Source organism: Lissotriton helveticus, chromosome 2_1 (genome assembly GCF_964261635.1).
Source record: "Lissotriton helveticus chromosome 2_1, aLisHel1.1, whole genome shotgun sequence".
Lineage (NCBI taxonomy): Eukaryota > Metazoa > Chordata > Amphibia > Caudata > Salamandridae > Lissotriton > Lissotriton helveticus.
Window position 1 is genome coordinate 1,067,509,703 of NC_136059.1, and position 25,813 is coordinate 1,067,535,515.

The following is a 25,813-nucleotide window of genomic DNA, read 5'->3' on the forward strand; positions in this document are numbered from 1 at the left end:
TAGGCTCTCCCAACATAGCCAAAATTCACGATATTCAATCCACAATACTACTATTTCAACCGAATCAAACATAACCAGACAGAGTTTTCATGCATCTGCTGGGAATTATGGCATCCTGCATTGCAATCATCCCTCATGCGAGGCTTCACACGCGTCCTCTACAAGAATGTCTAGCGCGTCAGTGGAATCAGTCACAGGGTCAATTACCCGATCTAGTGTTGGTAGATAGCCGCACCCATCGCTCTCTGCAGTGGTGGAACCCTGAAAATGTATCAAAAGTGTAGCCCTTCATAGATACGGTTCCACAGACAGCAGACACATCTTTAACTAGTTGGGGTGCCCATCTCCAACAAGGGCTGTGGTCAGACAATCGCAAATGTCTCCACATCAACTAACCGGAACTTCTAGCAGTGTTTTTAGCACTCAAAGCTTTTCACACTCATCTTGTAGGAAAAACTGCTTAGTCCGCACTGACAACATGACCGCAATGTACTATCTATAGTACCAGGTAGGGGGACACACTCTTCAGCTCCCGCACCTTGCAGAAAGCATTTGGAATTGGGCAATTCATCACAAAATTTACCTCCTAGCAGAACACCCTCCAGGAGTAGACAATCAAATTGCCAACCTGTTCAGCAGGCACAAGCAGCAAGTTCAAGATTGGGAACTTCAACCCCCAAGTTCTTCTTCCTTACTTTCAACAGTGGGGATTTCCACAGATAGATCTGTTTGCCACAACATCAATCCACTTGATGCTCCTATACAGAACGTCATTTGTTATTTGTTGAATTTACAGCAATCTGGATTGGCTTACACATCCATTAGTTTACACCTATCAGCAGTAGCCGCATACTTTCAAAATAGACAATGCTTATCTCTATTCAGAGTACCAGTGATTAAAGCCTTCATGGAAGGATTAAAAAGGGTGATACCACCAAGAGTTTCCCCGCACCAGAGTGGAACTTAAACATAGTCCTTACAAGGCTAACTGGTCTACCTTTTGAACCAATGCACTAATGTCAATTACAATTCCTGTCATGGAAGGTTGCTTTCCTCATAGCAATAACCTCACTAAGGAGAGTTGGTGAACTTCAGGCATTAACTATACAAGAGCCTTTCTTTCAACTTCACAAAGATAGGGTGGATGTTTGAACCAATCCTAAATTTCTACCTAAAGTAGTTTCTGCCGTTCATATCAATCAATCAGTTGAGTTACCTGTGCTCTTTCCTCAACTTGATTCTGTAGCAGAACAAGCTCTACACACACTTGATGTTAAAAGAGCTATACTATATTATGTAGAAAGAACCAAAGAACCAAAGAATTTCAAAAAAGAAAGCAGCTATTTGTTGGTTTTTCTCCACTACACAAAGGCAATCCTATATCTAAGGCAGGTATTGCAAGATGGATTGTAAAATGTATCCAAACATGTAATGCCAAAGCAAAAAGAATTTTAATATTACCCCCTAGAGCACATTCCACTTGCAAGATAGTGGCTACTATGGCCTTTTTAGGGAATATTCCCCTATCTGACATCTGTAAGACCGCAACATGGTCTGCACCGCACACATTCACCAAACACTATTGCATAGATGTGTTCGTGAGACAACAAGCAAATGTAGGCCAAGCAGTACTTAAAACACTGCATCAAACAACTACAACCACTACAGGTTAGCCACCGCTTTGGGAGTATACTACGATATAGCCTATGCAAAGCATGTGATCTACAGCTCACATGCCTCAAACGAATAATGTTACTTACCCAGTTAGCATCTTTTCTTTGCATGTAAAGCTGTAGATTTACATGCGCCCACCTGGTCTCCTGTAATTGTTGTAGTTCTTAATTTATATTCATACGCCTGTATATTTCTATTCTGTGCTCACTAACTCCATTCTCTCCCTCTGCGGGAAAACAATCTAATAATGGAGTTGATGCCCATGCATACTATCACCGAAAGGAGTCGCCGCCTTACTTTGTGACTGCAAAGACGTCTTCGAACAAAAACAACTTGCAAACATCTGGCCCCAACATTAGATGGCAGGAGTATGCAAAGCATGTGAATCTACGGTTCTACATGCCAAGAACAGATGTTTACTGGGTAAGTAACATTATCCTTTTCGTTTTGCCACATGCAGTATCCTGTGGCTGCCCTGGTCTAAATAAAGGAGTTTTGTTCTTGGGACAAGTTAATAGGTGAGGAATCATTTATGTTTAATAGATAGAGGGTGAACGTTTTTGTTGTCTCGATTTCAGCCCAGTCACCATGTAATTCAGAAGCTAATGCTTGAGCATGAAAATTTCAAAAATGGCATCCAATGCTTGCCTTTTTACAAACATAAGGCACATTTTATTTTAGCCATCTATGGGGCTCCTTTGTTCCAATTGGTGATGACATTCATTTTTGATTTAAAAGGAAAACCAAAATAATATGTTTCCTCACTGAAAATTGATAACCTCAAAATGATACATCTTGTTATTTAGAAGAAACATATTTTCCCTTTCATCGATTTTCCACAAATAACTCTTATTTGTTATATCAAATTCTGTTCTGCAGACTATGAAAGAGACCTAAAGAGCACCCTCATACAGTCGCATGTATATTATGTCTAGAAGAAACGGGAAACACATGGTCAGTAGTGGCACTTTAACTTTTTCGAAGACCATTTGAAACATTCCAACCAATCCTTACTTTCGATCAAGCTGGGGCTTGCCATACGTTTTTGCTAAAAACAAATTTATAACTGTTGAATTAATATTCATGAGAATATCAGTGATGTTCTGAGATGTGACTTTTTTAATCCCCAATTTCCACGTTTGTAGTTAAACTATTGTCTTACATTTTTGACCACCGGAGGGGGCAAGTTTTCCAAACTAGCTGGTAGGGGTACAAATTGTTGTCTCTAGAGCCCAATCATCGAGGAGATCACGAACAAGTTAAGGCATTAATCTTAGTAGCAGAAGTATCTGACTGGTTGGTTTGGCTATTTCTTTTTACACTTCCTAAAACAAGATGTACTGTTGCTTTTAGATTTTTTTGCCATGTGTCACAAACGTCATTGTGAACCCATAGTTTCTACATGCAGTACTCCTTTTTATTTCAAACATAACTTGCAGTATAGAAATTAAGGGCTGTTCCTGGTGGCTGACTCAGGCATGATAAGCCATTTTATGTATGTTTTATTGATTCTGCATAATGGCTAGTGGAGACTATTTGCGCAAATTCCCAATTGCTGCTTGGTAATCTTATCCACTGTAGAGATAGGCCAAGTGTAGGATTGCCTAGCCCAACACAGTACTGTTGGCTCAACACCGTTACAGCAGTGGGAGACTGGGCACAATTCCTCCGCTGTGGTCTGAGGACACGGCTTGATGAGGCAGGACCCGATACTTTGTTTATTTTACTTCACAGTTATATGCATGGTCTGCAACTTAAGTGTGCTGATGGCATGTGGAGACAGCTGCTGCAATATTGTATTTGCTTATGAGTAATGTATTTCGGTGTGGGGATATAACGGGTATCAACATGTCTAGCTGACAACAAAGTTTCAAATTAGTGACTAGGATTATGTATGATAAATTTGGTCTGTAGAAAAGTTAGGTAATTGATATTCTTTCTTATGGACCAAACATCACACTTTGCGATTGACCAGCGAGCCAATGCAGTGATGCCAGTGCAGGAGTGACATGATAATACCAGATGCATTTTGGGTTAATTACATTTTGCCAGTTCAGTAGTATTTGAAAGCCAAGATAGGCACCATTTCTCTAGTCCTTCTTGTAGGAAATGTAGGCTTTAACAATAGGTAGGATACAGGCGTGTTAAATTATCTTAATTTGTGGGCTTAATAACTGTGAATCAGATTTGAAAACCTATATTTTATCTCTGGGGCACTAAAATAGGTTAATCAGTTCCCAGGCCAAACATTGTTAGCATAAAGAGTTGGAATAATATTGTAGATTAATTTAAGTCTTACTTTAAGTTAGCTTTAAAAGAAATTTAGTACATTTAGGTATAGTTGCGTGGCTCTGACTTAATCTGTAGATAGGGTGCTTGTTCTATGTATCTCATCATGTTAGCTTTACCAGTCATCAGCTTACCCTGCTAAAGGTAGGGCTGCTAGTGTAGCACTCTTAGGTAAGTTGCCCTCTTGGATTTGCTACTTTGCAGTTTCACAAATATTTATTGGGACAACCACATTCTCTTTTTTTTTTTGCTACCCAGTCGGGTGACGTGAGAAATCATTAAGCTGCTATTTTTGAGCTTCTGTTCTCAGCCCATCTATACAGTGGTTCTTTACAATCGATTCAAATATGTGGTTCCATAGAGGATCCTGTTATGAAGAAAAGAAATATTATTTGCTAATAAAACTAGCTTCTTAACCGAAAGAACCTTCCCTGATTTACTTGCATCCTCTCCTCGGAAACTGGAACGGTGCTGTGTGCTAACTTGGTCTGTCAGCGGCGTACTTGGTTTGTATAATATGGTGATTAATTATAGTACTTTATATTAGTGCTCTTTCTGATATTAGATCTAATAAAGCAGTGCCACTATTAACATACAGTAATTGTCATTCCTAAATTTACAGGTTCATTAGAGCTAGGCATTTCGCGCTTTGATCAATTGTAACTTTCACAAATAGCGCAGTATCCTCATTTAGGTAATTTAGACCTGCACATCAGCATTTCTTTATCCACGCCTCTTTCTTTTTGGGCAAGTCATTGGAAGAACTGTGAGACAATAGGTATTAGAAGGTATTTGGAAAGACCTGAACAAAGTGATTTTAGCTAGGCAAACCTACGTAGTGCTACATTGCGCCTAGCAAAGGTAATAGAGGATGTAGCATCTGCAAGCTGCCAACTTTTATATTGGGATTTAGTAGCTTCACAAATCAGCTAAATTTGTTACTTTCCTGTGATCTTCCCAGGACATACATTTATAATTCACTTGCCTCACAGTCGGAGGTGTACGTAGTTGTTCTACAGAAAAGATTACATATTTATTTTAGAAGTGTGAACCTCTACAACCCCCTCAACCTTCAAGTACTTCGGATCTGAGAAGGTGAAGGTAGGAGGTTTCCATAAGAATTTAGAAACTTGGATTTTTTGTTGACAGTGCAAATTCCAGTTAAGTAAAACATTCCTCAGTCATACGTGTTTATGTTAAAGGTAGCAGGTACTACGGGAAATATCTATGCCCAATGTTCTAACCAGAGGGAAAATGTATAAGTGGTGCATGACCTTCAACAATATCATTCTTTCTTAATTCTCAAACCAGAGGAATGCTTAAAAGCATGGTTATAAAAAATACAAACAAACAATAGATTACATATATAAAACCCTATCAAAGTAAACATAGCACAAGTTTATAGTACTTGCAGGTCGACAATACATCATCTTCAAAGTATAGCGCCGATACAAAAAGTGTAAGGCATCACGTATAAAATAGTCCATAAAACATTCTGTTACTTAGGTGGATAACATGTATTTATTTACTATTTTTAAAAGAAAGAAAAACAAGATTAAAATTCAATACCAGTCAACAGTTCATCAGTCAAGAGGCATTAAACTTCAATTTAAGAATAAATAGATATTGCAACTCAAAACTATGATTTTTGTAGATCAACCAGTTCATCATCCCAAGAATATAAAACCATGTAAAAAGTAAAAAACAATGTATAAGAGGTTTCAATAAAGCATAGAATTCTTCGAGTGAACAGCCATTTTAAGAAGTAGCCAATCCAATAGCAAACATCCTCCTCACTCAACAAGTGTAAAAACTGCTAGGCAACCCTACATTCACTCAGCCAGTGCTGCTTGAATAATGGTATCTTATAGAGACTACTAGCCACAGATTCCTTCACGTAGAATTATCCCCAGGCTTGAGACTGGATACGGGAAACCTTTGTGCCACAGCATCCCTACGCGCCGGGGGAGGCGGGCAGCACCACGCGACTCTTCCCAGGCGTCGTCCGCGTACGTGACATCAGCGAGGTCACATAAGCTTCACCACGGCGCGCCTATGTCAGTTTTTTCCTTTTCCGTGTGCAACGCAGATCCAGTCGTTGTTACAAACCTGTTTGGGACCCTTTTTTTCTTTATCATTGTCTCTTCTTTTGGTGTAACTGTGTGCGAATGCCTTCGGGCTTCAAGACTTGTACGTCGTGTGGACGTCTTATGTCGGCGACGGACCCTCACCTCATTTGTATGTGGTGTTTAGGGGAGGATCACGACACCACTGATTGTGCGGCGTGCCAACAGTTGAAGCAGAAGTCGCGGCGGGAGCGCCGCATAAAACTTCTCCCAGTGCGTCTCTCCAGGTCGGCTTCCTCCCCTCGGTCAGCCTCGGCGGACGGCTTCAGATACAGCCGTGGTCTTCATCCTCGCCCTTCTCCGATGTCACGAGAGCGTCGCTCCCCGGTGGGTAAGTGTTGCAGTTTGTCCCCGGGGGATGGTGTTCATCCTGCCGAGGGTTGTCCGTGGGTGATGTGGCCCCGCGTGTCGTCCTATCCACCGTTTCCCGGTGATGGGGCGTCGAGAGTCTAAATGGAGACATACGCGGCGGCTTTGCAGGCCTCGCTGGCGTCTCCTCCTCCTTTCCCTCCTGGGGCATCAGCAGGTCACCTTGCCTTGTGCGGGGCCCTCTGCGGCGTCGCCGGCGCCGACTGGTTCGGATCCAGGCTTGGAGGATGTGGTGCTATTGGGGTGCGGTCCCTAGGGGGGCCCTCCTTCAGACCACGGTACCTCTGCCTCGCCGCAAACTCCCGCTGGAGTCCCTGTGGTGTTGCGGGAGAATGCCGGGGCTCGGGTCGCATCCCCGAGCCCCGTTCGGCCCTCTGGGCAGGCGAAAGCCTCATCCATGGCTGAGCTGACGCCACCACGGCACCCGCGCCTGCTCCTTCGAGCGGCGCCACAGGGGTCGGTGACCTCTCCTTGTCCCGCTCTGGGTCGAGGCTGGGTGGGGACCCCTCGTCCCCCTCCCGGCCCCTCCCGTCCCTCCCCGCAGGCGGCTGCCTCATCGGAGGGCGAGTCGGAGGTTGAATCGTCCCTGGTGCCACCGCATGGTTCGCCGGGCCACCTCCACCACCTTCTGGGCCGAGGCTGGCGGAAGGCTTCATGTCACTCCCCCGGTTCCTCTCGTTCCTCCACCAGGCGGCTGCCTCGTCAGAGGTTGGGCCTGCTTTGTTCCGGCGCCGCCCCTTGGCCACTTCGGCTCCGGCTCCACTCCGGTCCCCGGCACGGCGCCGATGGTGTCTACGGCTCCACACAGGGGTCATGCCGCGGATTCGTCTTCGGACGCTCCCTCTTCTCCGGAGGTTGGCTGCATCTTGGTGTCGTCCTCCCCGGAGACTGGCTGCCGTGTGGTGTCTTTTTCACCGGCGTCGTCGAAGGGTGGCTCCCCGCCATTTCTGAGGCCGAGGTGTTCGTCGGAGGAGCAGCAGGTCCCCCATTCTTCGGCTCCTTCTGACTTTCAGGTCTAGCCTTTGCCATTCCCGCTTGGCTTCGGGGATGGCCGCCTTAGTTTACAGCCATCCCCCACGGAGGAGTTGCTTTCTCCACCGCGGGGCCCAGAAGAGGCGGTGCAGCCTTCGCTCACGCGGTGTCCAGGGCTGTGGGCATTCTGCGCATGGGTGACCCGATTGCTCATTTCCCGGCGGACCATCTCTTGGAGGTTCTCCATCAGGGCTCTGGTGGGAGGGAGATCTTGCTTCCCTTTGAGGGTTCGCTCCTTTCTTCCCTGATGGGGGCTTAGAGGCGTCCCGCCTCAGGGGATCCGGTGCCTCAACGCCTTCTGCACTGGCACCTTCCAGCGCCGCGTGACCCGGCATGTCTTTCCCTCCACCCCTCTGCTGCCAGCCCCCTGTTGCGGACTGCTTTTCTCTCCCTGCCGCTACTGTTGACTCCTCCGTCCCGGGAGGCCCGCTAGCTGGACACTTGGGGGCGCAACATGTTTGCCTCGACCAGCGCTGCCCTGCAGGCCCTTAACACCTTGTGTGTGATGGCTAGGGCCTCCTCTTGTTTGTGGGACTCGGCTGAGTCTCTGGGATCTGCAGCTTCCCAAGAGACTGCTCAGGTGGACTTACGGCATCATGCGTTGGATGGCCAGGAGCTAGCGGCGTTTATTCTCCGCTCCGCTCTAGACATCTCGGAGGTGCTAGGCTGGGCCATGGCTTCCTCAGTCACCCTCCGTCGCCATACTTGTCTTCGGGACGGCGTGTTCCCTGGAAATATTCGGGAGCGGCTCATTGATCTTCCGTTTGGTGGCAGCCTGTTATTCCATGCCCCGGCTGACTCCGCCATCCAAAGGTTTGTGGCAGGTCTTTGTCCTCCTCCTCCTACTCTGCCTTATCCTCCTCCTTCCCCTCCTCAGTGACTGCTGAGTTGAGCTGATTCTGGACCTTCTTGTCCCCGTTGCGCTTGCTGTAGATTGTGTTTTCTGGCCATGGAGTCCTCCTTGCTGGGGCTTTGGCATCGTTGGCTGCTGGACCGCCCCTTGTTGACTGTGTGTGTTTTTGCTGGAGTTTTTACACAGACTTGGCCCTGAGATTAGGCCTTTTGACTTTCTTTGGGCTGCTTGTCAAGCCTTCTGCGGGGGTGGTGTTTTCCCCGTGACTCTGTTTTTCCTCGTGACTCTGTTTTTCCTCTGCTGTGGAAGCTCTTCCAAAGAGGGTTCCCATGTCCTGGGACTTAACATACCCTATGTGGGGTAGTGGCAGCTATTATATAGCTAAGCGCTGCTGGGTAGTTCTGGTCTCCTTCGGGTGCCTGTTCTTCATGGCGCTTATGTGTGTTGCTATTGCTTCTTGAGGTCATGTGCGCGGCCTTACGTGGTGGTGTGTCCGGGCATTTCCTCACCTTCCTGCTCTGAGGGCTGGGATGATTCTGTGCTCTCCCTTGTCAGGCGTCGCCCGCCCGGTCTTCCTGAATCCCCGGGCTGTTTTTTCTTGCTTCTGACGGCATATGTCTGTTGGCGCCACTCTGGATGGCCTGTTGCCTTCCATCTGGGGTGGGCTCGTCTTCTTTTCCCTCGTTTCCTTAGGCCCTCTAAGCTCTCCTCCTGGCTTTGGGTGGACGCTTTCTTGCCTTGGAGTGATATGGGATGCTTCAGCCTCTCTGGCCTTGCCCTTAGTTCCTCTGTTAGGAGTGCAAGGGCCTCTTCAGTCTTCTATCTTCTTCCTCCATCCCTCTTGGGGTCGGTGGTTTTCTGCTTGTGGGGGCTCCTCTTGCCTGGAAGGGACCAGGTTACTTACCTGATCTGCAGATCTCGTCCCCTGTGGGACCCTCTGTCCTGTCCTGGCTGGTGGGGTCCTTTCGCAGACCCTCCTTCCCCTTGGGTATTGCTCGGGTATCTACATGAAGGAATCTGCGGCTAGTAGTCTCTATCAGATGTACGAGTTACTTACCTTCGGTAACAATGTATCTGGTAGAGACGGTTCTAGCCGCAGATTCCTTCACTGCCCGCCCTTCCTCCCTGTTCTGCGAGGACCCTTGGGTTGGTCTTCGATACTCTCCTCCCGTAGGGGGCTATGTCTCTTGTAAGTGCCTTCTTGCTCTTGACGGGTGGTTCCGTCTTGTTGCTGTCCATTCCTCCTCTTTGGTTACTTGGAGGATGGGATTACGGTGCTCCTGTACACCGCTGCTCCAGGTTTGGGGTGGTTGGCCTTTAAATCTCTGCCTCCCCTCGCTCCCCTTCCTGCTAGTGATCGTGGCCCCTCTGCTAACCTCTGAGTTGGGGTCATCTGGTCATGCCTTGCCCTTGTTCCTTGGGAGGTGGTTGCACTCTATGCCGGGGTGGCTTGGACGCTGGTTGTTCCTGTCCGTTTTGGGACTGACTCCCCTCCTTTTTTTCTGCATAGGGGTCGTAGGCCTGCTACATGTGTCATGACCTTTTAAGCATGTTCCTTATATACGGCGGACGGGGGGTGGCTGTCTATGTACTGGCAGGGTGGTTGTTCAGGGCTCTGCTCTTTTCTTCTTCTGTCCCTGCCTTTGGACACTGCAGTGTTGCACTGTTCCTTATGGTGTCTTCCTCTTTTTCTACTCTTTCTCACACTGTTCCCATGCTCCCACAGTTTTTTTCTGATGGCTCCGCGTTGTGGTGCGGAAAAGTTCTCCAAAGAAAATTGATGGTCGGCACGCTGGGGTGGGTCTTGTGTGACCTTGCTGACGTCGTGGACAACTCCGGGGGGGGGGGTGTTCCGGATCCAGTCTCACACCTGGGGACAATTCTACGTGAAGGAATCTGCAGCTAGAATTGTCTCTACCAGATACATTGTTACCGAAGGTAAGTAACTCGTACATTAAAAACTGTTTAGTTAAGGTAACGTAAAACCTACAAAAAAATTAAGCTGAGATTGCTCAGCAGTACTGTCACAAGGGCAGGCATCAGTGAAGAGATATTACCAAACCCCAAATGAAAACTTAACAAATAATGGACATTTCCAGCCCTGAAACAGAAGCTTCATGACCTTTCCCACCGCCACATGGCCCATTACAGATGGGGCTCTATTCCAACTGTTTCTTCTATGTTAAGAAAAAGCTTCACTGTAGTTTTAGAGTACTCATAACACTCCCTTTTAGCTTGTTTGTTCGCCACGAAAAATACTTTTATTGCCCTTTTATCCTATTTGCATATAAGAGGTGACCGATGAGAAATCTCCAGATGGCCGAAATATTTTAAAGTAGCAGCGTCACAGGCAATACAGGGGATAAGGTCATTATCTTGCAAAAGATAGTTTAGTAGCAGGGCATATTCAAAACAGTCTCAGGGTTGGTCCTTATAAATAATCAGTAAAACTGAGGCTAGTTTGATAACATCCTATAAAAAGCAGAGACCTAGATCTTCATGGCAGATGAACTGGACAGAAGGAGCAGCAATAATCGCCTACAAAGGTGATCTTCCACATGCAGAGGATGGTTGTTCTAGGAACCACAAACATCCACACCGTAGCTTGCAATAGGGATGCATTGAGACTTGTATATTGTCAAAAGAGTGGTCAATGTCTTTCACCCCTAGGGCTAAGGGCAGGTTAGGAAGCTCGCCAATAGCCTTACCCATTTTAAGAGAGATGGTAGAAATATGTGTGCCGTATGAACCTGAGGAGTCAAATGTGACTCACAGGTAGGAAATGTTGGGAATACCCAATAAAAGTATGCTCCCACAGGCTAGAGCATTACCTACACTCCTTCTTGGAACTACACGCTATTATCTACAATTTACTACAATTTGTCTTTAAAACCAGCCTAGGCATTAATTTGACAACGGAATCTACTAGATTACGCAATGCATTGGGCGTGCAAGCTATTAAAACAGCATCATCCGCATATAACAATGCAGGAATGGCCATGCCACCAATGTGAGTACCATCCTTGGTAGCTGTAGTTACAAATGGGCTCAGATTGTTAATATAAAGGGTAAAAAGAAAGGGGACCGGCATGCAATCTTGCCGGGTTCCTCTAAGAAAGGCAAAGGGTTCAGTTAACCCTCCCTTCAAACCAAAACAACCCTTATCTCCAGGTTTTCATGCAGGATATCCAAAAATAAACCAGACCCCGGAACAGTCTCCAGCGTGTACCTTGGTTCACACAATATAATGTAGTAGAAGAGGTCCATAAAGCCCAGGTGCCATAGGCAGCGCCTGCTGATGGTGTATTTTCCCACAAATATGCTGGTTCAGGCACTGCTGCACCGTAGTCAGCCGCTCCCTGAACCCATACTGACTAGGATGTAAATTACAATAGTCACTGGCCCGTTCATGTATCCTTTTAAACGGATTATTATTTTTTCAATGATCTTTACCGAAGTTCGGATCAGAGGATAGGGTGGTAACATTTAGCCTCTTGGGCGCTCATGACGAGGTCAGCTTGTCATGAGCCACGGCGCTCCGGTGCTCATGACGAGCTGAGCTCGTCATGACCGCGCCCGTTACATGGAACGCTCGCACGCTGGGCTGATTCCCCTGCTGTGCTGAACGTTCCCTTGGAACGGGTGCGGTCATGACGAGTTCAGCTCGTCATGAGCACCGGAGCGCCGTGGCTCATGACGAGCTGACCTCGTCATGAGCATGGGGGCGCTGTACGTGCCCGCCCCCCAGCACAGCGGGGGAATCCCGCCAGCGGCGAAGGGGTTGACTGCGAACTATTGTCCTTCAAAAAGATCAGCACAATTATTGACCTTGAGCACGAACTTGGGAGCTTTATATGAGAAAGATTTTTTAAAACATTTGTGAGAAGTGGAACCCAAAGCTTGACGTTACATTTTACCAAATCACTGGCGATGCCATCCGTGCCCTGGCTTTGGAGCTGGGGCTTTGGTGTATAGCTTGAATCACCTCATGGACAGGAAATCTTAGCTTAGTCAGCTCCACCTTAGGCAAATTTAAACAGGCTCGTAGAGAGGGATTATCTGGTGGATTCTGGTAAAATTCTGCATGGATTTATGTTACTCCAAATCAAATTCCCCTAGTTCCCCCTTGACCTACATTGCTTAAGCGTCAACCTGAAGGCCTTTTGATCTTTTAACTTAGGGGCAACTCTGAGGTGCTCCCAATCTTCATCATTAAGCTCTTTCTTCCTTCTACGAAGTTGCTACTTATATTGAGAGCAGGCCCAAGCAACCTTGTACGGAATCCATAAGGTAGCTAATAGTGGTTTCCTGAGTCTCTTATTTGCAAGGGAGAAATGAGATTCAAACACTGGGGTTCTTCCCTATTATTCCTAACACCCACCAGAAGAGATGGCCTCATAGAGATACATAATTCCTCAAAATCATGTTGAATATAGGAGCAGTCCGTTTGTTCAAAAAGACATACCTGAAAAGCACGAATGTTGTTATGTATCAAGGCTACCAGTCACACACTAGTATTGTGCAACGAATCCTTAGTCCATGTTCGTGGACAGGAAGTTGGGGTAATACGTTCTGTTGTGCTTTAATCTTAAGAGAGGACAAGGTGATACTATCATTGTTAACAACACATTATGATCACTAAAGCTGGCTTCACAGACACGTCCCTCTAATACACAGGGACAGACATTACTGAGCTCAAAAATATAATCTTAGCGTCGTTGCACACCGCATGCCTCAAAAATATGTTGGGTTCAATTCACCATTTCCAGGACAGGTCATATTATCTTCTAAATCAAACATTGTAAGATACCGATCCAGTTCCTCTCCCCTTCGGTCACACATTAGGGAATAATTTGTAACAAGACGTAATCCACCTCTGGCATGTTAAAAACACAATTTGCATTGAATCGCACAGATCACTATGTTAATCTGATTGGATTTTTGCTATGCTTGTAGAGATATAAGACCATTCCAATCTTTAGTGCACAGCGTCTCGAAGCTCTATCATTTTTCACTCTGGCCAGCAGACTTTGGTTGCTGTCCACAACGAGCTAAGTCAGAGAAATGTTGGGTGGTGAAGATGACTCCTCGCTTCAAATAGATACTTGATTGTCCTCTTGTGATCTCCTCAAGCGTCTTCCATATGAGTCTGCATCCTTTAGTACCTATTCTTTGTCTTCAAAGCAGACTGCTTTCTGTCATGGATTTAATTTATTCAATTTCACACAAATAGTCTACTGGGCATTAAAGTCTCTTCAATAACCCAGTTAGAATTTGTTCAAAATCTGCAGCCAACCTGGTGGTGGGAGCCCCTTGATTCATTCACTCTAAAGCCATTTTGAACTCTAGACAGGCTTCCAGTACAACAAGTTACATTCAACATTCTCTGTATAATGCCCCATTCTCTTTGTGGTATTGCCTCCATATTTCTTACTAGGGAACAAATGAAATTGTCATTTTCTAAAGCCCCCTGCTTCTCGTGTTGTGGTCAACTGTGCATCTCGCGATTTCAGAGATCTCCTTTATGTGGCAGAGCATTTTTTGCACAGTTCTGCTTACTCCGGAACAGTCTGCCCAGCAATCTTCAAACCATGCCTAAGCACCTAAAGTTTAGAGAATACATCAAAACTTGTTTGTTTCATTATTGCAGCTTTCCTGCCTTTCCTTCTTGTCAAGAAATGCCATCTCCATGCCAAATGTAATGGTAACCACTGACCTGATAATAGTTTCAGGTTAGATTTGTTGTAAATATATTAATTTCTTCTGAATATCCCGGTACTCTAGCGCCATCATTTGTTGAATACTGAAACATATTTAGAGGTGCCATAAGTAAGCTGAACAAGACGAGTGAATCTTTTTATTTTTACTTCCAAAATGCACCTTTGCAAGTTAATTGTGGTCATTCTGTTTTGTGTTTTAATTTACTTGACAGATGTATTAAATAATTAGTAGAAACCTGTGCTTCTAGAAATTATAAAATAAGAAATAAAACAATGTAGTTTCTGTAATAAAAGTGTAAAATATAAGACCTATTCCAATATGTTTGCATCCATTTGCTTATTTACTTTCGTTATTCTCTTTTTTTAAATTTTTTTTTAGCAATGTTGCCTTTGCAACTTGAGGGGTGGAGCACTTAAGCAGACAGCGGACAAAAAGTAAGTTCTACATTTTTTTAAACGAAGTGTGATTTGAGTACTAGTTTCAGGATATTTTGTCTTTCTAGTTGCAATCCAACAGATTTAGGAGACTTCCATACATTTACAGCATTCATCTAAGTTCTGGGAGTTTATATGACCGTAATTCGCATGCCAATACAGCGTGTCACATCACTGTGTTGTAATCCATAGAGAAATATTTTTATGCAAGAGGTGAGTATACTGGATGGAGACCCTGATCAGTGGGCAGGCATAGTGTGATTGAGACCTGATGAGCGGGCCTGCGGAAGTGGGTGAGTGTGCTCATGCCGCGCCGGTGTGGTGGCACACAGTGTGGCGGCGCACAGTGTGGCGACGCACAGTGTGGCTTTTGGTAGATGAACCACATGCTGACCAAAGGGGATTCCTTCTAATCAACGTATTTAAGAACAACTTCACTTTATGGACTCCTGGAGGAGCCTGTCCTGCAAGCAGTGTGTGGGCACTTAACCGGTGCAGAATCTTGCGGTATGGGGCACTTACAGTTTCCGGGGAGAGAATTCCATTGCCCACATCAACCTTCAAGCTTTAGGAAGAGGGGCTGCCCTGCAAGCGCAGTGTTGGTGCACTTAAATTTGGACTAAGTTAGTTTAGATTAATTTTTTTAACCCTGTTGTTTGAGTCCCTCTCTAAGTTTATTCCGGGGTAATTTGTTGCTGCTATGGGGTAAAGGGGAGAGTCATTTGTGGTATAACTACAACCACACCCTTAGGGGCACTACGATTGACAAAATGCTTGAGAGAGCTAGCTATAAGAGTAATTTCCAATACATTTACAGTAACAAAATGCAGGCTCTCCTTTGATACAAAAACTGCAGAATGTACTCAAGATAACATGAAATGATGGGGTTATAGGAGCAGGTACGTCTTCGATCACAAACAATGTTCCTGATAACATCTCTGAGTCTGGCCCAAGCTTTGTTCCATCCACCCATGCTTTCCCCAGTACACCTGCGCCTAAATGAAAGGAGAGGGCTCAAGTGCGGGCTCCTGTATCTGTAAGGAGACATCATTCAGTCTAGAGTGGGTGTGCATTGGTTGGAGGATTGTTATAGTAAGTTCAAAGATATTGTCTGGGCAGAATTAAAACCAATATTAGAACGCTTGTTACAAATAGAGTCTCAATTGACTGCAGGACTGAGACTTCCAGTCCCGGAACTTAGCCTCACCAGGACTCAAGAACCTATTGAGTTAGCAAATGAAGTTTGCGGCCCACCTCCTCTGCCATGTCTTGATGGGACCTCTGATATCACTTTGAGGACTAATCTAACACAGGGAGATTCACAGCTAATACTACAAGGGATCAAAGGCAACAACATGGACAGTAGGATATTGTTACGTCTCTAGTGGTGAAATCAAATGACTGCCCAAAATCTTCAGTCGTGCTCTTGCTGGCTGATTGCAAAGGATTTTCTCAACCAGATTTATTCTCTAAGGGAACAGACCGTAGTTTGGGTCAGTTTAACCAAATTATGTCCGTGCCCAGAGTAGAATCAATCGATTTTCCCACTGCTGCTAGCCCATTTGTTCTAGTTCTTGCGGACGCTCTGCCTTTGCAGAGGAATCTTGCAATTAACTCAGTTTTGGCTCTGTAAATACAGAGGCTTTCAATGGTCCAATCGTTCCAACATTTTAATGGTGAGCAGAGTGTGCTAGATTGGTCGTACACGGAAGGACATCTTGGGTGACTGCATTATTATTAACTTTAGTAGAGCTATTTATCTCGGGAATGTGTTTACCTAGTGTAATGTAGAGCAGTTGGGTCCCACTTCTTACTAATATATTTTCAACAATCTATCTCCCAGAAATTTACAAAAATCTTGTTCCCTTTTAACAATAGTGCCAATATTAAAGAACGGCATTATTTCGGAACCCAGGTGCTACTGTCCTATCTCCCTGATTTATACTTAAGTAAAATTCATTGGCACGGTTATTTTTAATTGGATGTGATAATGTACACTGGAACATGACGTACTGTATTTTTGACAATATGGGTTCAGAGAGAGGCTTGGGTACAGTGCCTTTACCTTCTTTTTGTTTAGAAATATACTATTGTCCGGGGCTGACTGATATACCTAGAGTTATTTGACTTATCCTGCAGCTTTTGATAGTGTGAATCACTCTAAATTGTGGAGGATGCTGTTGGATGTGGGCCTTGACACCGCCCTAGTCCACTTATTTCACATACTTAATTCGAACCTGGGGAGCAGTGTGCACTTTGGCCCTGATGGGGAGCACACGCAAGGTTTTAGGCTTAAACGTGGAGTCCGCCAAGGTTGCATGATGGCCCACTGTTGTTTATTTTATGAATTAATAACTTTACCCTCTTTTTACCTTTAAGTATGTTCCCAAGATAGGCCATTCCGGCTTTATTGTACGCAGATAATGCGGTTCTTTTGTTCTACATGCCTGTTGCTCTTCTGAGGTTGGTGCCTTCTTTTCCCGTTTTAAAGCCAAGTAACTTAAAGCTCTCTAGGGCGGAAGGTGCGCTTTTGAGTCTTCCCTGGCCAGCTGGGCTTAAGGCCTTAGCCCTTCTTTCATCCATTTATAGTTCCGAGTCTACCTGTACTGCCTGCTGCTATGGTGCAGGATTTTGGGGTTGTACTAACACTAGGCCCTTACAGTTAGTGGAGAACTGTATCTGCAGACGTTTATTGAACCAACCTCCATCTAAGTTGTATTTTATTTGTCACCGCGAGCGGGGCCTTCCAAATTTGAAGGATCATATTGCGTTAGATCCTATTTTGTTGTAGATTTCGGTATCTATGAACCCAAAGGCAACAGGAATATCATTACAGACTGCTTGCAGGTGGATAAGGATTCAATTATCCCCTGGATAGCCCATGTTGAATCATCTCTGAAAAAGCTTTGCCACCCAGCTTGGTTCTATTCGCCATCTTTAATTACTAAGGTAGATAAAGGGGTTGGGAAAACACTATTCTTTGAGTAGAAGTTAGAGATAAAGGAGAGTTCTGAATGCCATAAACCCTCAGTATGTAATTATGTACATTTAAAAAGTACTGTTATGGAGGCCTACCTAACTTGGAAAATGGAAAGATGAGAAAGGTCCCTTTTGTTCCGGTTCAGGGCCGGCACACTTCCTCATCTGGTGTGGGTCATTATGGGTTTTACTACTGACAAACCTCCGGCATCTATCCTTGTGGCCATACCTCAGAGCAAATTTTGCTTCCTTTTATTTGACAATCCGCTACTAGATTGTCGTTCCCTGAGAGGTGTTCCGCTGTCACCAAGATGTGGTTTTCAAGGCATTAGTCCCAAAAGCTCTGAGTCAGGTCTGAGAGTGCTCTGGATCTTGTGCCTTCTTGGTGGTTGATATATCGGACCGCTGCTAAGTTGTCCATCTTCAGAAGGATGCATATTGAATCTTGTTCGTGGTCCACTACTTCACCGCAAACGAGCCTGCCATCAGTTCTAGGCAATTGATATGAAGGGAATATTCGGCAGAGGACCATTTTCCTCTGGTGGCAAATATCCCACATTGTGCCTTCAAGCCTGTGCCACTGACATCTGATTCGATAATCATATCCGGTTGGGAGCCAAAGATGGCCCGCCCATTCCGAGCTTCCGTTTGGGCGATCCACCACCTTATCTCCTCTCTGGCATCGTCCGATAAGGGGACTGTTTGAGAGTAGGTGAGTCCTTGTCGACGATGAAAGGGTTTCAGATACTATTGGGCCTGATTGTGCAGGGATCCCGGGAAGATGGCCTTCATGGAGGACGATAAAAGCCCTACTATTCATGGGATGTGCCCGGGGGAGGTGGCTGGTTTATCTACTGTTCTGCGCAACTCGTGTTTGATCTTGACCAAGTCCACCACGAACCCCAGGAAGACAATTGATTGAGTCTGTGACAGTATGGACTTGTTCCCGTTGATAAAGAAACCCAGTGTTTCCCAGAGGTCTACTGTTGTCTGCAGCTGTTCCAACAGCTTCCTTGGGCATTGATCCACGAGTAAGATGTCGTCCAAGTATACTATGAGGCGCATGCCCCTGGCCCTGAAGTGTTCTACCACTAGCTTATTGACCTTGGTAAAGCAACACAAAGGACAACCCAAAGGGAACAATTGTAAACTCAAAGGTCTGGAGTCACCACTGAAAACTGTAGAAAGCGAAGATGTAGTGGATAGACCATGATTGTACGGTATGCGTGCTTTAGTTCCAGGTGCGCCGTGCAGTTCTTGGGTCTTAGAAGGTTCTGTATGAGGTTGATATCCTTCATTTTCAAGTGGCAGAAGATTAACCACTTGTTGAACTCTCTGAGGTTGATGCCGAGACATTGTCTCCCATCTCTCTTCTCCACTGGGAAGAGGTTGCTAACAAATCGTAGGGGGAGGGGGTGGGCCGAATGCCCACATAAAGCCCCTTTCGATAGCAGATCTGTGAGTTCTGCATCCAGGTAGGAGTGGTCTAACCCTTTCTTTCAGGAAGCTGGCTATCCGGGCATCAATTACTAGAGTTAGCATTTGCCATGCAGGGACAGATGGGGGCATTCAACCTTGTTAGGGGTTTCTTGAGTCTCCCTGCTACATATGCGGCACTTAAACTTTCATGGGCCCACTCCGCCGAGCGGAAGTGCATGAAGTCTTCAGGGTCTAGCTTGTCCGACCCTGTGTCTGTAATAAATACCCTTCCCTAGGGTGGGATTGCAGTCAGGTGTGAGCGTGGTAGCAGAAGGGCACCAGGGCCTATCTTGCACATTGTCCCCTTCGGAGGCTGTAGGGGATTCAACCGCATCCAGGGGACCTGGAGAGGGGGTATATATGCCAGATGCCCCTCTTAGGTCCCGGGTTCGGGAATAGCAGGGAGTTCGAAACCTAGGGGGTGAGCCTGGCTCTCTTGAGTCTATCAAAAGCTGCAAGGTCGACCCCAGGGTTGTGCGCACGTTTTGTCTTGCTGTCGGCGGGTGCTTTGTCAGGCAGCCCTAGCGGTATATCGGCACCAGAGGTCTAGAAAGGTCTTCCCTCAGTGGGAGGGCTCTAAAATATTTCTCTGCCATCTGCAGGACCTTCCGCTCTAAGCGCGCCACTGTATCATAGACATCCTTATGGATGGACACATCCATTACTTCGCAAACATTTTCATCAATAGGAAGGTCAATGACATTTTTCTACCTCAGCTATGTATCTGCAGAGTTATTCATTGTTAGGGGCGAAGTAGTGCTTGGGTGGCCCAGGGAATTAATCACTGTTACACCTCAGGGCCTATTTAGGGTCTATATCCTGGGGACACCCAACTCCCTCTGGTTAGGTCTCGCCTAAGCCATCGCGTTAGCGAAGCTTTGGTGAGATATTAAGTAAGGGCTTTCAAAAGTGCTCCCAAAGGCTTTTCTAGGCGGATTGCCTACAGTGCATGTGTGCGGGCACGTGCACATCACACGCCATTTGGCAGCCTGTGAGCCTCTCTCCGCACTCATGCTTGTTTGCTTGTAGCCGGCATCAGACTTCAAACACTTCAAGGAATCCACTCCCCCGCCCCCACCGTTTCTGGCTTTGCTCGCTGAAGGCTGTCATGCCCAAGATCACACCGACTGTCAGTTGAGGAAATTCAAATTAGATTCTAGTTCTTAAGGACAGTTTCCAACTGATAAATGCCATTTAAATGCATATACACAAAACACCGTGATGCCATTAATGCCAGATTTGAGGAAATAATTGTATTTTGAACCATCTCCGTTTGGATTGGACTAGGCCTCTCTACTTGCAGTAGCAGGGCTTTCACTTTCGCGGCCGGCCGCTTTGATGTTATGTTTACCATGTGCCAGAGCTGATCACCCCTCTGCAGTAGGCCCACAGTCTACATAAACATCCACATGTGTCAAAGGCCTAATGCCCAATTTTTCCAGTGATACCAAGGCTGTCATGCCCAAGATCACACCGACTGTCAGTCGAGCAAACACAAATTAGATTCTAGTTCTTCAGGACAGTTTCCAATGCCATTTAAATACAGATACACAAAACACCATGATGCCATTAGTGCCAGATTTGAGGAAATAATTGTATTTTGAACCCATCTCCGTTTGTATTGGACTAGGCCTCTCTACTTGTTGCAGCAGTGTCTTTCACTTTCACGGCCGTCCGCTTTGATGTTGTTTTGTTTACCATGTGCCAGAGCCGGTAATAAACAGTGCCGACTCCTCTGCAATCAAATTTTTATAAACAGTTTTGTTCCTATTTGACAATGTACTGTGAAAAACTGTTCCGTTTTAGTCAAATTAGTGCCGTAATATTAACACGTGCAAAAAGCTTACAGAAGGGCGGGGTATTCCGGGACGCTTAACACTGTATTTACACTTTTTTACTGAAAACATTGTACACATGTTTGTTTGTCCTCCTTTTCTATTTTAAAAAATACACATAACCAATAAGGCTTATGCATATACAAAGCATCCTGCCTTTAAAATTTCCTTTTGCAACCCCGCTCCTTTACAGTTCCTGCAGGCATACGCAGCACACTTCCCCCACTTGCAATAAACCTCACTTCACCAAACGCCAAACTTTCCTACAGATGTAATCACGGCCTCGGGTGCTCCTGCTAATATAAATTAACAAGTCGTTGTCACAAAGCTTCACAGGAAAGACCAGCGACGCCATATGGACAGCAGGTAGCCACAACACATCTTCCCCACTACTCTTTTCCTATCATTTTTTTCTCCCGTCAGTGATTTGTTCCTCATACGTTTCCATCCAATCTGGCCATATCTTTCCACACAACTTAAAGCACTTTTTATAACATCCTCCTGTGTCCTGTACCTTTTCTCTTCCCTCAAACCCCGATTTTCCCTTAAACTCTCCATTTTTTTAATAACAAAAACTCTCCAGTTCTCCTTTCTTGTTTGTTTGCTCTTATACCCCCCACCCCCTTATGTTACAACTGCTTTTATTACAACACAAAGCATCCACCAAGGCCATAATATCACGGCATGCAGAGGACTTTTCGATTGGGCTACAAACAGGGCCGTTTCGTGTAAGGGACATGTTTTATTGACTGACTCTCCCAATCTCTCACTGACTGACTTACTCACTCTCACTAACTAACTCACTCTCACTTACAGACTCTCCCACTCTCACTGACTGACTCTCCCACTCTCTCACTCTCTATAACAGACTCTCACTGACAGACTAACTCACTCACTCTCACTAACAGACTCTCACTGACTGACTCTCCCACTCTCTCACTAACTGACTCTCCCACTCACTGACTGACTAACTCACTCACTCTCACTGAAAGACTCTCACTGATAGACTCTCATTGACAGACTCTCCCACTCTCTCTCACTCACTGACTCACTCGCTGACTGACTCACTCTCACTGACAAACTCTCACTAACTCTCACCCTCTTTCACTAACTGACTCAGCCACTCTCTCTCACTGACTGACTCACTCTCACTGACAGTCTCTGACTGACTCTCCCACTCTCTGACTGACTCTCCCACTCTCTGACTGACTCTCCCACTCTCTGACTGACTCTCCCACTCCCTGACTGACTCTCCCACTCCCTGACTGACTCTCCCACTCCCTGCCTGACTCTCCCACTCCCTGACTGACTCTCCCACTCACTTTCAACCACTGACTCACTCAGTCACTCAACACATATTGCATTACAAATGCAATAGGTGTCACATTTGCGAAGGTTTAAGCTATTGGCATTGTAATTAACAATGCTATAAATGAAACGGCCGCGGTGCGGGTGTTCTAAAGGGTAGGCGGGGCTCCGTTGGCCGACGGCAGCACTAGGGAGGTAGTGCTCGGCCGAAGGGAGCATGCAAGGGGTTAATTTATCCAATTTCAAAACCAAAACGTAAATAAAAAATTTGTCATTTACAATGCCAATAGCTCAAACTTTCCTAATGCGAGAACTATTGCATTGCAAATGCTTGTTTTTAAGGGGCAGCAGATTAGACAAAATCAAACACACCAGCCTGGCTCGGGGTGTCAAAGGAAATATGTAGCACTGGCTTCATTGTGAAACTGATCCTTCGGACCCCTGCTGGGGCATGCAGACTCCAGGCGGCTGGAGCTGTAAGCACACTCCCGTAATTGACAATACTGCCGGTCACGCAACTCTGGCAATTTTGGAGAGGCAATAGACGTGCAGTGTGTGATGCCTGGCAGTGCAGCGCCCACTAGCGGTTTGTAGGACCGCACCAAACCCATAGATCTTGCGCCTCAATACGTGCGAAATATGAAACAGTGGCGGTCGCAAAAGAGCGTCTCCGTGTTACCATGGCTTCATTGCAAGAGAAAACAGTGCACAAGCTCCAACATTAAATAAATAATCACTAAAGCACATCATATATTGTACTAAGGCCGGGATCACTTATCTTGTGTCTGCTGGAGCAGCAAACAAAAGAGGCAGGAGTGGGCATGGTACGATAAAGAGAGATACTGACTGCTGATTAGCTGAACTGCAGTTCTTTTCTTTCCCAGTGGTTCATGGGAAATGGAGTTTGTTTTTTTAGTATGGTTCATAATATGACTGTTAAGAATAAAGTGAAGAAAGAACAGAGTAACCCTTGCCCCTGTTCCTGACAGGATATAATTGATTGAGACCTACAGCATTTGCCTTGATTCTGTAGGTGGATCTCACAGCAAACGGCTGCTGGGAAGCAGCATGGTATTGATACTTTCATGGGGAATGGATCATTTTTGTGCATGAAGTTGAACTGAAGGAGCCCACAACGAAATAATCCCGGATTTCTGTAAATTTAGCACATTATAGGCATAATGTACTTTTATATTATAGCAAACAGAAAATTTGGCTCACCAAGGTTCGGAACTTCAGTTTCAAAGTAGGCTTGTCAGTATAGGTTTGTGCACAAAGCATCCGGAGCTAGCCACACGGAGGCTCCACTGTCAAAACAGATACCAAATCTTGAGATTAAGGATGGTGCACCAAAGTTAGAAGTCCTTCGAGCCGGCGTCTGTCCAGTTGTATACACAGCAGGACCAGAGGAGACGCATGTAGATGGGGGGATACATACCTCCATGCTGCTCAGGGTTATATATGCCCTCCTACTCATGTTACTTAATTAAGTTGCTTCACCACGGCACGGTTGGCTATTTTACCCGAATGTGACAGTGATTATTTCGTTTTACGTACTGATCTGCAACCGTTATTGTGGTCCTCAATTGCCGTGAGCCTGGAGACGCCTGTTTCACTGATACTTGTGCTATATATATCCTCTCATCTAAACATCGAAGAATTTGACTTACCCACATCGTGGAGGTTGCGACTTATGACTTGGCTGCTGTATGGAACTCCCAAGAAATTTACAAGCCCTGATGACGTTCCGCAAGGAACGAAACGCGTTGGCTGAGGCCTTTTAAAGACTGAAATAATAAAGGACTTTTCATAAAACTACATATTTGTTGGACTTCTAACTTTGGTGCACCATCCTTAATCTGTACTTTTATATTACCATTATTCCAATTACTGGATCCATGAAGTGTGTGCTTCCTACTTCTCCTGAACGTGAATGTTTGTTTCCCTCAAACTGCGACAATAAAAAGTACACATACACGTTTTGTCTTTCTGATTTAATATTGTAATATAGTAGCTCGCCCCCTAAATCTAGGAACATTTTGCGTTCAACATTCAGAGTTCACCTCCTTACATTGATCTGACTGACTGCAGACCGAATCAGTTTACCTCCCCTATCGTTTTGTATTGTTTTCACCATCAAGTGTAGAGAATGAGTATGAAATAGTAAGACATCTGTTAAACTGTGTTATAGAATATTAGTACCCACATGCATATATAAAACGAAGTGTAAATCTACATATTGTCATTGCTAATTACATGCAACATAGTCTGGTACCAGACAGAGAAATGGACACTCTCAATTTGGCATCCGGATTCAAAATCAGCTCGGATGAAACTTCAATTGATTTGCTTTATCATCCAACATTAGTTTCAGAAAATTAGACACTGTCTAAAAACAATAATACCCTGCCTATATTTCCATTTATGTATTTGTGTGTGTTTGGTGGGTTGAGGCCATGGCTCACAGGAGGCAAGGACTTTTGTGGGCCATGATTTCCCTCTCCTCCTTTTTCAATAGTTGAAAAAAATAGCATACTACTCTCAGCGGATACACATATACGATTCATGCTGTACTTATTTTTTCATTTGTAGATGTTATAATCATTGGTATTTAACAAGGACAAGGGGTTACATCTGTAACGTGAGAAAGGATCAAATTAACTAGTCCTTGGGAGCATGGGCCCAAATGTTTTTGTCAGTAAATTGAAATAAATAAGCTGTCTGCATGTTTGTAAGCACTTAGTTGCGTCAGGGTGATGGGGAAGTTGGTTCCGGATTGAGGCTTCACAATATGTGGGCAGGGTCCCAAAACGTATTAAAGAAGAAATTGCAAATCTATATAAAAAACATAAGCACACCATTGGCAGACGGAGCTTTTCGTTACATCAACAATTGAGAATTTGCACATCTGAAGCTGGACTCATGAAACTACATGATCTGATTGGCTGACTGTCACTGAACAAATTCTGTTGCTGACATCTTACCCCCTGCATAGTTCACTGGGCACTGCGCTGATAAAAAAAAAAAGAGTGGCAGGGTCAACATAGCTTGACCACCACTCCCTCCCTATTGTCTAGGGGGAGGGTACCCCAAAGGGACCACCCCCTTAACATTAAAATTAACTTATAAAAAGTACATTTTGGCTGGAGATCCATGGATCCTAAACCTTGATCCGCTTTAGACCCCATGGATCAACCTAAGGGCGAAAAAATAAACAAATTCGTAGCTCCTCAGCTGTGCAGGACCGATTTGGCTACCCACGGAGGACTCTGTGCTGAATAGCTCCTGCAAAGCCACAGCCCTGTCAGGCAGGGTTGGTTTGACACAGAGAGATGGCCTCAGTGTCGAACCCCTGCCATGTACAGCCTAAGGCCATTCGCAGCGCACATTGGCCATCCTCAGTGGGCTTTGTTTCGCTAGAAATTGAATGCAGTATAGCATCGGATATGTACGTTCACCGAAAAACGCAAAGTGCCATCATGATTAGCTTTGATCATTGAACCTTAATAAGGCTGTTCTTTATGTCTACTGCCCCATGTGCTATATGTTCTTCTAGATTTCTACATATGTGCTTAAAGTTTTGGTACCACTATTAACTGCTATTACCTGCACCTTTAGACAATAACAGCTGTTATTGCCCTTCAGGTAGGAGTATTGAGCTAATCGTGCCCCCAAAAAAGGAGTTGAGAGAACCTGGAGATGTAACTCAGATAG

At 45.2% G+C, this 25,813-nt stretch overlaps 1 protein-coding gene across 2 annotated transcripts in view; it reads left to right on the plus strand.

Moving 5' to 3' along the window:
• The window catches only part of LOC144818446 (lysine-specific demethylase 4C-like), a 1,795,190-nt gene that overhangs the window by 1,199,629 nt on the left and 569,748 nt on the right, over nt 1-25,813 (plus strand). For both annotated transcript variants that reach the window (XM_078675868.1, XM_078675869.1), the window contains one exon: nt 14,443-14,498. In XM_078675868.1, the coding sequence (XP_078531994.1) occupies nt 14,443-14,498 (56 nt within the window). The remainder of the gene's footprint in view (nt 1-14,442; nt 14,499-25,813) is intronic.